The following is a 17,750-nucleotide window of genomic DNA, read 5'->3' as shown; positions in this document are numbered from 1 at the left end:
CAAATTTTAGAAGGCAGGTTGTACATAAAGAACAGCTGCAGTAGTTGCAACTATCAACACAGTATTTATGTCCACACATCCATCTCCAACGACCTAAGTTGCTTTTTCGTGATCAAATATAACAAATACAAAGCCCCACACTGGTTATTTCTCTGCTTTCATTTGATTCTCACCGCTGTAAACTGAAACCTGAATTCCTTTGTTACTGCCACAGAAAGCATTCACACCATTATGTGATCTTTTACAAGGTGAGCTGAACGATGTTTCAAAAAGATCCAGATGCAGCAAGCTGTGCTTCATATGTGCCTCGCAGCAGCTCCCCATCAGCTTTTTTGTAGAACAGGCTGTGGCATTATAATCAAAAGCAGAATAAACACTAAAATGTGATGGCATCAATGGCATCATCAAAAAGATGTCTTGATGTTTCTTGGTTGCCACCATTAGAACAGACTGCTGCCATGAGCAGAGCAGAAGGGTAGCTTAGTAGTTTGTTTCTAAGTCATTTAATAGCCCAAAGGTTAAATCTTCAATCCCTGATCTTACGCTCAATCATGGCAGAGCAAAAACGTGTTCTACTTACACTGAGTTTAATGTTGAAACTGTAAACCTAGAGGTAGGGCTCACAGTATCCTGTGTGCAGAGTCTGTGCAGGTTATGCTCTGCATCAATCTGTGGCAATTAAGGGAGAAACAGCGCCGTTTCATTATTCCTCATCCAATAGTGTTTAGTTCAGCACATGTAAATCGGGATTCGAAGTGTACCCACTGACGTTAGTAAAATACAAATCTGGGATTTAATTAATTTTTTCTTAAGTTGTTCTTTTGTTAATATTTGGAGCAACACAAGAAAATCTTAAGCAGGTTTTAAGAATCCCATCTATAGCTTCAAGACTTCTAAAGAGATCTAAAACCCTCAAGTGTCCTAGACTTAAGTTTTCCCATTATGATGGCAACACAAATAAGGTTTAGTCAGGAAAAGATCAAAGCAATGGCAGATAAAAAATGAGACCAAGTAAAAATGTATCTTATAGGGTTGAACAACAAAATAAAAAGTGCATTCAAATCATGATTCTGATAGCAAAAGATCCGAGACAAGACGGGCTTAAAAAAAAAAAGCAGCTCCTTTGTTGTCCAGTATCCAGGAATCCTGCGGTCCAACCAAATTTAAATGTGTTGACTTTACCTAATTTCATGTTGAGTTGATATTTCTAGCAACTGTTTATCACATAACCAGCAATACGCTTGTTCATTTCCTCTTGGAGTCCCAGCTTTAGCCAACACAGTTCCTTTCCCCTTCCTATGGAGCTGCAGATGTTTAGATTGCAGATGTTTCTTGTCTTTCATGTATCTCTTTGTATCTGATGCACACACATTAGAGATATAGTGTTTGATCTACTAGAAAAATGTTCAAAATGTATGTTTTTTTCTTTAAATCAAGATATTAAAATGTCCTTAATTTTAGTATGTGAAGAATAATGAATTATTCAGAAAGACTCTTGACATATGGCATGTTAAAGTTGGTCTGATGTGGTTAGACCTGCCTGGTTTTCCTCCAACACTTACTGTTGGATCAATTGTTCCCCTCAATGAGACATCCTGACTTTCCGCTGTCTGAGCTCATGTTGCACTATAGACGGGTGACATGCGATATCCCCAGGTCGCTCCAGTCGACCACCAAACAGCTGTGGAAATCAGTGTAAAGACAGCAGTGCTTTCTTTGAGACCTGACCAAAGCTTGCAGGGATGTGCACTGTCAGCATGAGGTCAATCTTCTCTCTCTCCAGCTCATCTTCCACCTCAGTCAACCTTTCATACTTTTCTCGCTCAGGCATATATATTTAATCTCCCCTTGTATTTTCCTTTCCCCCTACAGCCTTTTGGTTGAAGTAGACTGTATGTAACTGAAGCTGGTGTGGGAGGCTTTTGCTCCTCCAGGCAGGAAGTGTTGCCTTCAATGCGATGAGTACCTTGATGACGAAAACAAACAGAGCAGACAGAAAATTGACCACTTTGCAAGAAAGCATTTTCTCAAGGTTGAAAGATCCTGCAAAACATAGCAACAGTCACTGGAGTCTAACACAGGGGAAGGAATAAAGCATTAAAGACCCAGAAGTAATTATGCTAACTATAGAGAAAACTAGAGACACTAAAGGTAACACAAGTGTTTCATGAAAAAATGAGGACCAGAAAGTAGCCAAGAAATGTTAAATTTCTCCTTTGTGTGTCATTAGGCCATCCATCAATTTCCTGCCATTAATCTTAGCCAACCAGTCCATAAATAACAACAACAATAATAATAATTTGCCCCACCAGCAGATAGAGCAACTGGCTGATATCCAGAAATCCTACCGCTGGCTGGACAAAGCGGGACCAAAACAGCTTGTCCCTGTGCTACCATGATTAGTGCCTCTGTGCTAATCATGGCACTACAAGATCCATAGAGGTTGGGGTCTACTTCCCCAGACAAGACCCCAGGTGCAGGCTGTGTTAAGATGCCTCTGTGACAATCCAGCACATGTGGCTGTAGCTCAGGCGGTAGAGCAGGTCATCTACTGATCCTGGTTCAATTCCTGGCTTCCCAAATATCCTTGGGTAAGATATTAACCAGATGCATCCATCGGAGTATGAATGTGTGTGAATGCTACTTAGAAAAGCACTTAGAACAATGTGCTTGTGTGAATGGGTGAATGCACAAGTTGTGTAAAGCGCTTTGAGTGCTCAGAAGAGTAGAAAAGCGTTATATAAGAACCAGTCCATTTACCATAACAGCAGGGTGTAAGATGCTAGCAGACAAGGGCATACATGGAACGCCATAACCAAGCTTAGTATACAGAAACATCTGTGCTGAGTATGCCCTGATGATACTTCCAGATACAGATGGACAAACCAGTGATGGCTAACCAACTGGGCATAGTGGTGGTGGACAAGCAGAGGAAGACACCTGTAGCGATACCGAATGACAGCAACATCAGGAAGAAGCAACATGAGAAGCTGGAGAAGTACGAAGGGCTCAAAGAAGAACTCAAGAAGATTTGGAGGGTGAAGGTAACAGTGGTCCCAGTGGTAAGAGGAGCACTCGGTGCAGTGACCCCAAAGCTAGGCAAGTGGCTCCAGCAGATCCCAGGAACAACAGATCTCTTTCCAGAAGAGTGCAGTCCTAGGAACAGCAAAGATACAAGCTTCCAGGCCTCTGGTAGACGACCCAATCTTGAAAGAATAAAGACGGCTCACAAGGACAAGAGGGGATTTTTTTTTAAATGCACACACACAGAATCCCTATTATAGGAATGTATTCACTGTTGACAAATTTGATTTAAAAAAAAGCCAGTTAACTGCTGAACCACACATGCAATGTGTTATAATGAAAGTACTACAATTGGCATGATGTTTTTTGTTCACTACCTTAATCTACCTGATGTTTTGGACATTAGCTCATCACAGAAGGTTTAGACTCATTTTCAGAAAATTAAGGGCAATACGAGGCTCATTGTTCCAGTCAGGCTGCTCTCTGGAGAATGTTTAGGCCTTTCTCATCACAGTGGAACAGCAGTTATTGTTACCAGTGTTTGAAGTCTGACATTGTTATTGTTGCTCTGATTACCACATAAGCACACACAGACAATCACAGTATTCAGAAATACAAACGAAATGTAGAACATCAACACAACTTTTAGAACGCCACATGAAAGTGCTTCAGTAACAACAAATTTCCCGCCTACTATACACTCATGCTCCTCTCCTACCAACCTTATGCTCCCTAGAGAGGCTCTTGTGTAGGGTCAGACAGCAGTCCCCCATTGATGTTAGCATGTATGAAGGTGAAATCACTGCAGGCTTGCTCCACCCACCCTCTGTGAAAGACACTTCAAGAGGAATCTATGATGAGCGTGCCCATTTTAGCTCGCTTTCCTTCGCATCATCTTTGTTTTCTTCTTGTCCTGCGTTGCTCTGCTCCCTCGAGGTGTTACCATTAACTGACCCTTTACATGTAAGAGGGGGAAAGAACAACTGGAAACAAAATGAAGCCCCATGTTTACAGCTCACAGTTTCTCAGCTTCCTGTAAAAAAAAAAAAAAGAATAAATCCTGCTTACTCTTTCCTTAATCTGTAATGTTCCATTACTGTTCTTCGAAGGCGGGGGATAGAAAATGTCCTCCACACAGGTTCTTTCAGACTGCAGGAACTTATCCATAATTCTAGTAACTGTACAAGGTAGTACCTGGTATTTTTTCCTGTGTGTACACTGCTGGACCTGGGAACCATTCTACTTTTTGGTGCTACGTTTTTGTAGTCTTACTCATCTTGCTTAATATAACGTAGGTGCACTATAACTGGTGTAGATAAGTGTATGCTAATTGGTCATTAAATGGACAAAAAGGCGTAACGCTAACAAAAACAAGAGCTCTTAACATCAACCTTTAAAAAAACACAACTAAATAACCTGAAATCTATTAAAAAAGCCAGAGGAAATTATAGTTTTGACAGGTAAGAGCAAAATAGAGAACACTTCACAAAAAGCACAGAAAGAAAAGGAAGAGGCTGAAAAAAAATGAAAAGACCACAACAAGGCGACACTGCATTACCAACCACTACCCAGCAACTAGTACTTCACTTCAGAGTTCCTGTGAGTGCAAATGTCAAGAGAAAAATGCCTTCGATCTACATGATTTCCATGTAGTGGAAGGTATGTAGTTACTGTCCAGCATCCACTTAGTCTTACATAATCAGCACAAAAAACACTGATCAAAAAGCACCTACTGAGAAGAGCTACATCACCTTCCAATTCAACTAAAGATATTCTGTAAATCACCAAAAGACGTCATTCCAAGCTGATGTGTGGATTTTTTAGTAATCGTCTCACTTTTCATTATCCAGACTCCAGCAGAGAAGACATTTAATTGCAATCAGTCCCTAAGTTGAAAAACGTCATTTACTGTACCTGCAGCACATCTGGTGCATACTGCAGCAACTACGCGACAAATGGCACATTTTAAGCATTAAGCCATTACGCTGTTCTAAGAGGTTTCTTTATTTCAGCCGAATTTGATTTGGTTTTCACCCTCTTTCAAAGCAAGCGATAAATGGAGCACAGATAAACTGGCATATTGTTCAAGCATTAGCCAGGGTTCTGCTAAACTTATGATAAAGAGAGCGTACGCCTAAAGGCAAAGCTCCTGCTTTCCTGGTGAGTCTAGTGTCCAAGTCTAATCAGTGAAAAATGAGACTGCAAATCCAAGCAGTTACTCTTTCTGCTTGGAGAGGTAATTTGGGAATCTGATGAGTTTTAGAGTGTGACATGTTGCACTGCATGAGCTGCAGAGCAGTTCTACTTTCCTGCACCGCTACAGTGTAACTGCACTCTCCATGTATCACAGGATGGTGTGAGTTTTTATCATGCTGCATGAGCTAACCTCTGCATGTGAAACATCCTTTCTGGATAGCAGAAGAGGCCTCCAAAAGCTCCCGTGTGAAGCTCTTGTTTCTTCATTTTGATCCAGCTAGACAGAAATACAGTGACATTGCAAATAACACAAAGATCACTGTGTAAAACCAAATCCATTTCTCTAATAATAGATTCACTTTCTGGTCCAATAATTCAATCAGAAATCCTGAAAAGTCAAGTAAATAGCAGGCAACCACTCCAGTTAGACCGGCTGACAGCTGTTGTCAGCCAAATTGCAGTGGACAACTAACACATAGTGCCTGCCTCTAAGAGCTCAGCGCGACAGCTTGACCACTGTGTGACTGTTTGACTGATTCAAAGTCACAGTGGCCTGACATGATGGACAGAGCAGGGGGTGACATAGGGGAGAATGGAAAAAAATAACAAGAGATCGTATTTTTGGCTCCAGCCACCACTTCTCCGTCTCTGCATCCCAATTCAATTGAACTTTCTCATGTCAGTTTTACCCGTTTCTGCTCCATCTGCTGCAGCTGGTGTCTCCCCCCCCCCTCCCACTTTTTTATTATTTGGTACATAAAGCGGCTCTATCAATGATATTAGTGGATTTAGCAGAGTGCAACTATTCTCAGTTCAACGCAGCAGAGTTCAGGATGGAGAAAGACAGACTGTAGGCTACATTTTCTTCTCAGGCGCTCTCCTGAGCTTAGATAGTGGGTCAATAGAAACAGAGACACAGCACTATTCACAGCCGCCTTTTCCTGCACTAATCTGCCTATTCAGCAGCACAGTTAGGCCCTTGAATATATGAGAAAAGGGGAAAAAAGAGAGAAATACAGGTACTGTAAGATGTTAAGTCTTTCAAGAGTAAAAATAGAAAAAGCAATGTGACAGACAAAGAGAGAAAGGAAGACTTCAAAGACAGTTTTGATAAGAAGCAGAACCAAGTTTCTAAAATGAATTATGTGTGAAAACAAGTAGAAGATTGGCAATACATCAGTGGTTACAGAATTGTTAAGAACGGAGCCCAAGGTAACACCTCTTTGTTAACAAAAACAGATTTGCACAGTAAGACAAATGTTGTAGGCATCCATCCATCCATACTTGTTCCATCCATCCATCATCATCTTCTTACCCAAAGTCAGGTCATGGTTGCAGAAGTCTAAGAAGATATTGTGACCAATGTTTTTGGCTTCTCGTGTAGCATCCTGAGGCATTCCCAAGCCAGATACATCATGTAATCCTCCAGTGAGTTTGGAGTTTAGATCTAGGGGCTTTGCAGGAAAACATGCACAAAAGTACCACAGCTGACTATTTTCTCAGACAGCAGCTTTGTGTTGTGCTCTCTAAAGTTGGATACACCCAAAATGAAGTTCAGATAAAGTACATTTTCATTCTCTTGGTCATAATATAGAGGTAATGACTAAACGTGAAAAGTGGAATACAATCTTGCCTTCTGATTCATGTTTGAAAATCATTTGGTATCATACCACTATTACTTACCCATCTCATGTTCCATTTTACCATCATTCGCAGATTTCCAGATCTGAAGTGCAAATCAGAACCACATTATCTGTAAAAAGTAGAGGCGATTCTGAGTTTCTGAACCCTGATACCCTCCTCACCTCAGCTGCATCTTAATCCTGGCACATCACAATGCCACTAGAAGTTCAAAATCCACAGCACCTTCCACAGGTTTTTGTGGACAGTATCCACAGTGAAATTCTGTCATTCCATAAAGCACATGTTGAATGGATGGTCAAACTTGGGGACAGATTTGGGAGATAAGCCAAACCCCTCTAAAAGGCTTCTCTTTGCCTTGTTCCCTCTCCTGAGAAAGCATCTTTTGCTCATTTTGCGCTATCATTCTCACGTTGGCCCTCTCCCGAAAGGGAAGAAAAATTCAACTTTATTATCCCTGAATAGGGCAAAAATACACCACTATGGAAAAAAAATTATAAGAGTTGACACATTAATAAAACACTTTCCTAATTTAGTTAAGCCTCGTTTGCCATATTACTCCTTGATGCAGTATGATTGTGCAGGGAGCAAACAAAGGATTTATAGAAATATTCTGCAGCTTTATTGAACAGCTTAGTAGATCCACAAAGCTGGTCAGAATGTGCCTAACATCTCTCTTTGCACAATTGTTGTTTGGAAACAACATTTTAGCATTTCCATTGTGAACACTTAAATATTTTAAAAATCCATTTTAAAACAGCTAAGCAGCAGTTTCTTTTTTATTCTAGAAGTAACAATGAAATTGGAAAGCAACTGTCTGTTTTTTTTACCTCAGGACCAAAACAATGGTTCGACTTTCATGTCGTTCTACTACATGTATAGCTACCTGTTAAAACTGTGTCTAGATAGGGACCCTCTGAGACTGCTTTCAAAAGTGAGCAAAAAAAAGTGCGTAAATTCTTGAATCCTTTGTTTAAATGCCAACATTTACAGCAGAAATCAACATCTTTAGGGCCTAGTCCCCAAAATGGTTTGGGTCTCTTTAAGTAATTACACAATGTTAGGGTATGTGAAACCAGGAAATGATCCCCTTGGTGTTCTTCAGTACAGGGCCCTGATATGTACATTTCTAACTCCAATAAAAATAATACCGTGAAAAATACTCAAATCGAGGCTTCTACATAAACATGTGAAATGTGTTTTCAAGCTATGTTCATGGATATACACAAAGAGCAATGCAAGCTGTTACATACTGACAGCTGGACTGATGAAAACAAGAATGCATTTGTTCTGTCAGACGTAAGAACAACAAGTGCAAAATGCAGCTGAAACTGTTTTTGTGTTGACAGGCCAAGATGTTTGTAACACTAGCTCAGCTCATAGAGTGAGACCAGAGGGGTATGCTAGAAAGAAAATGAATAGGTTAACAAGCTTTGTTGAGCCTAAAGCCAAAGTTTTTAGTGTCACAACGATGGCTCTCTTTACCTGGTTAGATCATGATAGACATAAGCTGCACGGAGCAGATCAGATTTAGAGCTTTGGTTTAAAATCCACAGGAAATGCCATGTTTTCACAGATTCTTTTATTTATACTATGCGTTAAGTGTTGTATAGACTCTTTGCTGTAGGAATATGTTTTATACAATGATCTCGTAAAGAATGTTGTCACAGGACTGCATTACAGTAATGGATGCCCCATCAAATTCACCCCCAGAGCAGAGTGTACAATGGTCAGACATTATTAAATGTTAAGGTTTATGACAGTACAATTAGAAAAAGACAAGTAAGGCTTTTTAGGAAGGGATGCCAGGAGAAGGCCTCTTCTCTCTAGAAACAACACAGGAGCACAGTTTAGTTTTACAAAGTTGCATCTGAAGAAACCACAAAAGCTCTGGAACAATGTCCTTTGGACAGATGTGACCAAAGTGGAGCTTTTTGACTATAAAAGATAAGTTTGTTGAACAAAGCCATATGAAAAACTGTCGAGGGTAATGATTTAGACTTGTTTTGTAGTTACTGGATCGGGTACACTTTGCATTCACCTTAAACTCATCTGCATACAAAAGTATCCTGGAGTCAAATACTGGGCCATCTCTCTGACAGTTCGACTCAGTCATGCAATGTGACACTGATCTGTGACACTGTATTTTACTATCACCACTGAATGGAGCAGAGCTTTACAGTCACAGCAGTGCAAACTGTGTATCACACTATTATAGAAATCTTCCTGTTTTCAGTTGGCAATGCAGAAAATGTATCAACGTTTATATGCTTGATCCTCATCTGCTGCCAAGTCTCTTTTACATTGCTCAAACTACAGCTAATAGAGAAGAGATTAGACAATTGATCAGTTAGAATGGTATGCTATTTATCACTAACAGCCTTCAATGAATAAAATTGATGCCTGATTAAAGCGAGATTAAATTAAACACATTTCCATGTCTCCTTTATTAGGCGGGAGGGTGTGAGACCCAAAACCAAGTAAGCTTTACCGTTTATAGTTGTGACTAAACATTAGCACCAAAAGGACAGAATAGAAAAATAAATATTAAGCCAACTTTTATTTATTTTTAATTTACATGCTGTTCTTATGAAAATAGATTTAAGAGAGAAAAGTGAGCTCTCTGTGTTTTGGGCTTCAATGCTAATTGTTCTTAAAGATTTTTAAAGAGCGAGACAAAATACTTCTTGGATCTTATTCTATACCCAATGATTAGATTTCTATCGACCTCATTTAACTGTCTGGCTATTATAAATAAGCACATTTCTCAACATGAATTTATATAAGCAGACTGAGTGTCCTAAAAGGATTGCTGTAGCTGTATTGTCCTTTTCTTCCACTCTGTGAGTTGACCTCTTCAAACCCTCCTCCCTACACCCCCACTGTCACCCTCTGAGTGTCAGACTTGAGAGCTGCATGACAGGAAATGGAGGGCAAAGCTTGGAAACTCAGCTCCATTGACCCAGAATGGATCTCCAATACTTTGATCCTCTCCATCTTTGAAACCATCTAACCCACTGGGATACGCCCTCCTGTCACCCCCCACTCCTCCATCTGTCTGCTTGTTGACTTTTACCCATTGTGTGGCATTTACACACAAACAACTCCTGTATTTATTGTGCAGGTTTGAATGATGAAGTCTTAACCCTTATCTTGTTTTTCCTTTGCCACTTGCCTTTTGTTTTGCTCCAAAATGCGGGCGTACTATTAAATTGATGGACATCAGTTTAGAAGTGTATACGGATCAAGTAAGAGATTCAAGGTCTTGCTGACTTTATAATTTTATCAGATACATTTAAAAGAAAAACGCAGCAAAGGAAAGTCGAGGCAAAGTCAGCTCCCCAATGAGCACCACTGCTTGAATTCATGTAGCCACTAAAATGACTGCTTTTCAACTTTAAAGACACATGGTTTTGGTTGTTTTGTTTTACTGTTGGGCATACTGGTCTGCCTTTTTGTCCTCTTGGCTCTAATACACTTAGAGATATTTAAATGTAAATTTGTGCACTTCAGATCTCTTAGCAGGCGTGAAGAAATCCACCACCAAATGCTGTCATGTACTATTAATGTAAAGCATCCTAGATATCTGAATCCCAACATGTGTACTTCAAAGCCACTGTAGCTATGTGTCATGTTTACTGAAATCTGTGTTTCGTGGATCTATTAATATTTGAAAATCAGTATGTTGCTGTTTGACTGACTTTAATTTACGTTGGCTTCATTGAATGCTGATAGCTCTGTTCTTCTGTTTACCACTGCTCTGCATCCTCAGCACGCTTCCCACTTTCATTCAAGGGTAAACACAAAACCAAGCTTTGATGTTTCTTATATAGGAGGGCCTCACTGTGAGTTTTGTGACCAGGTTAGCAAGCAGGCTCCGCCTGTCACAGATGTTTTCCAGCTGCAGTCCCAGTTTTCCACATCGGGTCTGTGTCGATATGTGTTCCTGGGGAATTTTGTCTCCTGCTAATGACCCTATTAGTACATCAGGAGTTGGAGGGGTCTGTGCATGTTAGGGGGGTGAGGTGGGGTGGGGGGATTAATGATGCGTCAACTCACCTGACAAAACAATCACGTTAATGTGCTCTGTTACCACGGCAGCAAATGAGCACTTGCACTCACCTGCAGCATGATTTGATTACTTTTGACCAATTTAATTTTGCAAATGGAGATGTGTGTGTTCACCTGGAAAAATCAACACAATTATGATGGCAATTTGTCAGAGGTGAAAGCTTTTTTGATGGAGGAATATTCAGATATCACGTTAGAAAATTAATTCGGTTTGCTTTTTCACTCTGTGTGATCTTTCATTGTGAGGCCATGTGTTTGATAATGTGCAGATGCAGTGCATGTATGTAGGTAAATGAAAATGGCTCAATGTTCCACAGAAACATTACATTCCTGCTGCATGTGTCTTTTTATAAAGTTCTTGTGGTAAGCAAATAAGTTGCAAACAACCAGGTAACAAACCTGTGACAGCAGATTTAGGAAATGTGAGAAATGCCTCTTATTATCTGTTGTGCTCATGTTTTTCATTTGATTATTTATCAAACACTTCTAAACCCTCAAGTTTCTTTTCTCTTCTCATTGAGGGGAATTTAATTTAACCTCCTAAGACCCGAACTCTTCCACGGCATGCATTTTTAATTTCTCTTTGATATTTGGGCATATTGGGACCCGATGAATGTAAAAACAAAGAATTACCAGATTTTTTTTTTCTACCTGATTTTTGTTTCTAAGAAAAATGAGAGCCATATATGAGGACATTCGTTTAAAATTTCAATAGAACAGTAGCAGTATAATGTCCTCATAAGTGGATATCAGTAGGGTTGGGTATCGTCACTGATTTCTAGAATCGATTTGAATCAGGGAAATTTTGCCTTAGACAGTCAGAAATATTATAATTCAGTTCATGCAGCATTACATTTCCATATTTTTATATCTATAAAAAGAAAGCTGACACTTGCCAGATTTTATCAAATGCCTTTGTGTCAAAGTAACTGAGGATAAAACTGAGGCGATTTTCCTGGCCTGGGATTTTATAAAAATATTCTGCAGTAGATCAAAAACGAAAGAAAACCCTTAATCAACATATGAACATTACCTGCTGCTGAAGTGAAGCAGAGCAAAGTTACAGAGATTTGATTAGAGACACACCTAAGAGTTTTGCAATTTTGCATAGTTTAAAGTTTAAATTTGTTCAGTATTGAACAGCAGAAATTAGGCTTTCTTTTCGGAAGTAAGTAAAAGAAGAAAAAAAAACAGCGGCCGATAGCGCTGTAAACAACGGTAGACTTGTGCAACAAGCAGGTGAATAATGCAGAAAACAGAGATTTTTAGACGGGAAACTGTTCTTGAAGTACACAGAGAGAGAGAGAGCTGTGCATGAAGTGTGATTTTTATCGTGGTGGAAGCAAAACAGCAAAAGTCAGAGGGAATTCATGACGATGTTTATGTGAAGCGTAGTTTGGATCTTCTTTTGCAGTCAATATTGTTTGGAGAGAGATAAAACCTGCAGCTTTAGAATCAGCACAAAAAGGGCATCAACACAAAGCGCGAACCCGCCGAAACATCAGAATCAGTGAGCTGTCGGCTTTCAGCCCCGACCGTGTCCGTGCCTTCGGGTGAGAAATGCGACATGTCACTGATTCTGATGCGTCGGCGGGTCCGCGCTTTGTGTTTACGTCTTTGTGCAGAATCCGTGTTCCTGCTATCATTTACCGTTTTAGCTGTTTGGTGGTTGTTGAAATTTTGTGAGGTTTAACCTGAGATTCTGGCGTTTGGGGCAAAATAAATTTATATTGAAAAATCGATTCAGGATTTTAATGAATCAATATCACCTTATCCAAGCCAGAATCGATTTTAATCAATAATCAAAACCCACCCTTTGATATCAGGCCCCTGTAGAGTATTTTGGTCTAAATAACCCAAAATGTGATGTCCACATATGTGGATGCCAGGTCGTAGGAGGTTAATGCAATAAATATATCTTTTTGCTGTCCCAACAATCTATGAAGCCTTAAAGGATGTGAAAGGAGTTGTTTAAGCTCTTTTGTTGAGGTTAAAGACTACTGGAATCTGTCTTTACTATATTCAATAAATATTGTTTTAAAATTCCAATTTAAGAAAAAGAGGAAAATCCAAGCACACAGCTCAGCGTTATCAGTGGCACTGCATAGAATAAGCATACAAGCAATGCAGCAATAGCATGGGCGTGTATTTACTCCACAGACATGCAGAGAATCTGCAACAATCCTTGCTGGAGTTTAAAGCAACTTACAAATTACCAAAAGTCCAAGACAAGCCAAATCCTGTATGTATGGTCGCCAAACAAGCATACCTATGAAACTATTGCCAACAAAAAACAAAGAGCCGTAATGAACCATATTCCGACACACCATGTGCTGCTAGCTGATCATCTGCCTCCAATGTTTTTTGGAAGAACAGAGCACATTACCGCTCGCTGCCATGTTTGCTTGTGTCAGAAATTGCAAAATACTCATAATACTGTGCACAGGTGAATGCACACTTAAATGCATAAACTTGCAGAGTCATGTACACACTGTCACGCACTGTGTAATCAGCTTTCCCCTTTCCACCCACTGGAGAAAAAAAAAAATATCCCAAGAATCACTTGAGTGTGAAATGCTGAAAACATCCTGCATCCAAATCATATCAAGAGCACGGCAGATTCCCTTTGCTATTTGCCTGTTTTGTTTATTTGGCTCCTGCATGCCGGCAGATTGAGCACTTGTCGTAATGACCATGCATTGTCAGGCCCACAGATGTCGGCAGGGAGAGGACTGGCTGTATTGACAAAGCTCCCATGACTCTAAAACCACATTAACAGTACAACTGCCAAACTAACACAATGCTCCGAGGCATCTGATGCTTGGTGCATCCATCCTGATGTCTGTAAGCCCTGCTGTGGAAACCGTGGCAAACTTCACTCACAGAAGATGTTTTTAGAGGTGTGACATCCTGATGGATGGTGAGAGGGAGACAGAGGGAAAAGAAGGAAAAGAGACACAATGGCGGGAAGATATACTTCACTGACCTGAGCGCTATCCCCGCTGCCTCCTACTGAGTTCAGAAAGATGTTGATAAAACATTTTTTGGATGTTGTGAAGAGGTGCCTATTGAAAAGATGATGCATCGCCACATGCTAAGGAATTTCACCTTGATGTTTTCTCCCATAGGGCCAGATTCACTAACTCGTACCACCAGCACCAACTAGCATTAGATATCGTTCTATATTTACAAACAGAGTGCAGTGATGGACCCTCTGTCAAACGCATCAGGTTCCTTCCTCAATGCACAAAATATAAGATGGAGAATATTTAACTTAAGCAAACAAATTGATTTACTAACATTTGTGCCACACAATTTACATAATTGTGCCAACATTTATCAGATATTTTCAATTACTGAAGCCGGAGTTCATTAAAACGACTCTCTCTGCCAGGCTACATTTAATTACATTAAATGTAGGCCTACATGCAACATACGTATGACCTATATTTATATGTTACTGATTACAATTAACAAGCTGTGCCTTTCTTGTTAGTAAATTACCTGCAGCTGAATATCATCTCTTAGTTTGTGACCTAAATTGCACAGGTCTTGGCAGTTACATTGAAATGAACTCTGACTTTATTTTGAAAACAGCAAAACTTTTGTAAATTACCTGCAAAACTAACCACAACTATCATTACTATTTCTAGATTGTGCTCACATGCCAATTTGCCCCATCTAGTAAATCTGGCACAGCCTCTTTACTTTCATCTGTCCTATTGTTTATTTTTACCATCAGTAATAGTTTAATATTAACATTACTGGAAATCATCCCTGAGAGGGTTGCATCAGGAAGTACTTCTGGCATAGAAATTTGCAGAATACTATGCAGATTCATCTGCTGTGGCCAGAAAGAAGCTTTATTAACATTATTAGATAAAAGAAATAAATCACAGTCCTCCTTTCACTTTGGGGGTCACCACAGCATCTATTTCCATCTAATCGTATCTGTAGCATCCTTCTCTGTTACACCAAGCCTCTGCACATCCTCCTTCACTACATCCATTGAACATCTTTTGTCCAATATAACTATTATCCCTCCTGTGCAAACCAACCCTCATGCCCAAACCATTTCCAAAACACTTGACTTGAGCTGTCTCGCTGATATACCCACTTCTGTTCTTGTCCATTCTGGTCATTTCAACATCTTCAGCTGTGCTACCTTTAGCTTGGCCTTCTGCCTTTCTGTCAGTGCGACTGTGAATATATGAAAGTCCAAACGAGGATAAAATAGCACTTCTCTGATCAAACTCAAAAGATACAAACAGGGACTTGCTTTTCTAAGGACTATAAAAATAGAAGGTACAAATTTAGATCCTTGCAGAACTCCACTTTGAACTCCACAATTTAAGCACTGAAAATAATTACTGGATATGGAAAAGATTTAACCATGTGAGGTATAAGTTATCATTGGTGACAGACCCAACTCTCCTTTACTGGCTATAATGACATTTTTAAAAAGAATGTCTTTTCAATCAGTCTTGTCTTGGCAGGATGTGTTCTTACAAATGAAGATATTCTGCATTTAAAAAAAAAAAAAAGAATTTTAGCCCTCTCTCTTTTAGGGACTTCTGAAAAAGGGTTATTTTCAATTTTGGTAACAATTAGCTGTTTCTAGCTGCTTGTAGATAAGGAAAGACACTATGCCACTTTACTATCTAGAGAGATAATCAACCATGTCAGTTGCAACATGTATCCACCCTTTCTTGGTGTGAAGTGATATTCTACGATAAATGTATCAATGTTTTGTACTACTTGTCTACATCCCTTTAATTATTTCTGTATAAGGACAAACATGGGTTTATAACAAATAACACAGGCACGTATAAAAATCTACTCTCAAAAAGTGGTCGTAGTTTTACCTTGATCAAGCCGTATTTATCTCACCTCTGTCACATCACACTTTCAGTAAAATTTGAGCCCATCTAAAACAGCATAATACTGCCCATCTTTCACTGATTACCCTATTTTGTCTCTGGGATTGCAGGTATCGCCATAGCCAGTGCTCTGGTCGACACGTCACAGCAGCGAGTGATGGACTTGAAAGAAAGAGCCCTGGGTCTGAAGCACCGCAAACACATTGTGCACCATCAAGGGACCTGTGTATGAACTATGTGCCCTCAACGAGGTACCACCGCATCCAAAATGTCCAAAGGGGAATTTCACTGGACACACTATTTTTGACTTTAGACACAATGGAGAATTGTGAACACAAAGGCAAAGCCTGCAAAAAAATAGGGTTGGATGATCCTTGACCTTAAAGTGGTTTGGAAAGAGGACGGATATGGATTGAAGCATACAGATGGGGCGAAACTACTCTCTTCACAGGCACCCAAAAGGGGTAAATGGTACTTGTAGTCATATTCTTCCTTGGACCAGATACAAGGTTTTTGTCATTGTCCCTCGTCTGTATATTTTCAGAGAAGTACTTGCAAAGTGAGAATGTCTCTCCACCACAGCTTTCTTTGAAATTTGCCACGAGGAGCTGGCAGACCTTTTCCATTTTCATGCCATGTGGTTTTGTCTCTCCCGGGTTCTACAGTCTGCCATATTGACAGAGAAAATAAAATAGAACTTGTTTTTCACCAAACAAAACTAAATGACTTTGACCTCCAGTCAAAAGATATTGATAGTTGATATAAAGTCCTCCTGATTTACAAACCCAATGAGACTCAGGAGCAAAACCAGTAAAGAAGAACACCGATTTAACTAGATAATTGCAAAAGTCTTTAGTTGGCGGAGGTCTATTACAATGATTCACTAGAGGAAAAAGTTTAATTTGCTAATTTTGAAGTTGTGAATTCAAAGAAATGCATTTTTGCTATGAAGCTCATTGGATGCAAGTAAAAAAAAAGTGTTTTATGAAATATGTGTGGTTTGTTTTTCCCTACACAGTTGAAGTTATAGGTTTTAATATCTGCTCAGGTCCTCTGTGATGAAAAAGGTCCATTATCTGTAGCTCTGGGCCTTATATACACACATTTGTATATGCACTATAAGTGAAATGCTTTACCCGTACATTAGAACCCTCTGTGGAATTTTATTATGCAACTGATCTTCCAAACATGATGTTTATTCTGGGCTGCGATGTAACCTCAAGGTCGGTATCACACACAAACTACTGATGGTGTTCATATGCCTTTTTTATTTTTTCATTACTGTGAAGCTACCATATACATCCTCCCTCGTGATATTTCAAGTCTGTTTATCCGTAACACAAACTTTAATATAACACATCTCAGTATATATTATTTATTAAAAATGCAAAATGCGGTTCAACATTTTTTAATTAACTCACAAATGTTTGTTTTTGTTTTCTTTTTTTAAACAGAAACTGTAGATAATTAATTTTATAAAGGAAGTCTGTGCAGTAATCAGGGCAGCTCACCACCGTGTATTTGTCCATATGAGCATTAAATCTGCACATTTACAATTTAAAAAGAATAAATGCTTCTTTGTGTTGATATTCAGTCTGAAACTGTGTGTACTGTTACCTCTGGTGTTGGGAAACCGCATTGATTGGTGTTCTCAGGATGTCAGTCAGGTCAAATGACAAGATCAGCCAGAACTACAGACAGTGTCATCCAACACTGTTTCTAGAGTTACACAACGACTCTCACAGCATCCTGTGAAACAGAGTAAAGTTAACGTTACTTTAAACGTAATGTATCGCAGAAAGATGGTGTTGAATTTCCACGATTTCCATGTGCTATCAACATCCTAGGTATCTAAAGCACCCCTGCTTTACTAATATGTACCAAATCTAATTATTAAAGGCTTCGTTAAGTTAGAAATGCTTTTTATAAAGTGGATTC

At 39.4% G+C, this 17,750-nt stretch overlaps 1 protein-coding gene across 2 annotated transcripts in view; it reads left to right on the top strand.

Moving 5' to 3' along the window:
* Nucleotides 1–17,401, top strand: part of atrnl1a (attractin-like 1a) — a 342,626-nt gene extending 325,225 nt beyond the window's left edge. For both annotated transcript variants that reach the window (XM_085477017.1, XM_085477018.1), the window contains one exon: nucleotides 15,923–17,401. In XM_085477017.1, coding sequence (XP_085333143.1) covers nucleotides 15,923–16,044 — 122 coding nt within the window. In that variant the 3' untranslated portion in view covers nucleotides 16,045–17,401. The remainder of the gene's footprint in view (nucleotides 1–15,922) is intronic.
* The last annotated feature ends 349 nt before the right edge of the window (nucleotides 17,402–17,750 follow it).

This window comes from Copadichromis virginalis, linkage group LG13, assembly GCF_057382275.1.
Source record: "Copadichromis virginalis isolate Kocher_CV1m ecotype Utaka linkage group LG13, C_Virginalis_male_GT1.1, whole genome shotgun sequence".
In the NCBI taxonomy this organism is placed as follows: domain Eukaryota; kingdom Metazoa; phylum Chordata; class Actinopteri; order Cichliformes; family Cichlidae; genus Copadichromis; species Copadichromis virginalis.
Note: the sequence above shows the minus strand (reverse complement) of the source record. Positions and strands in the feature narration are given on the sequence as shown.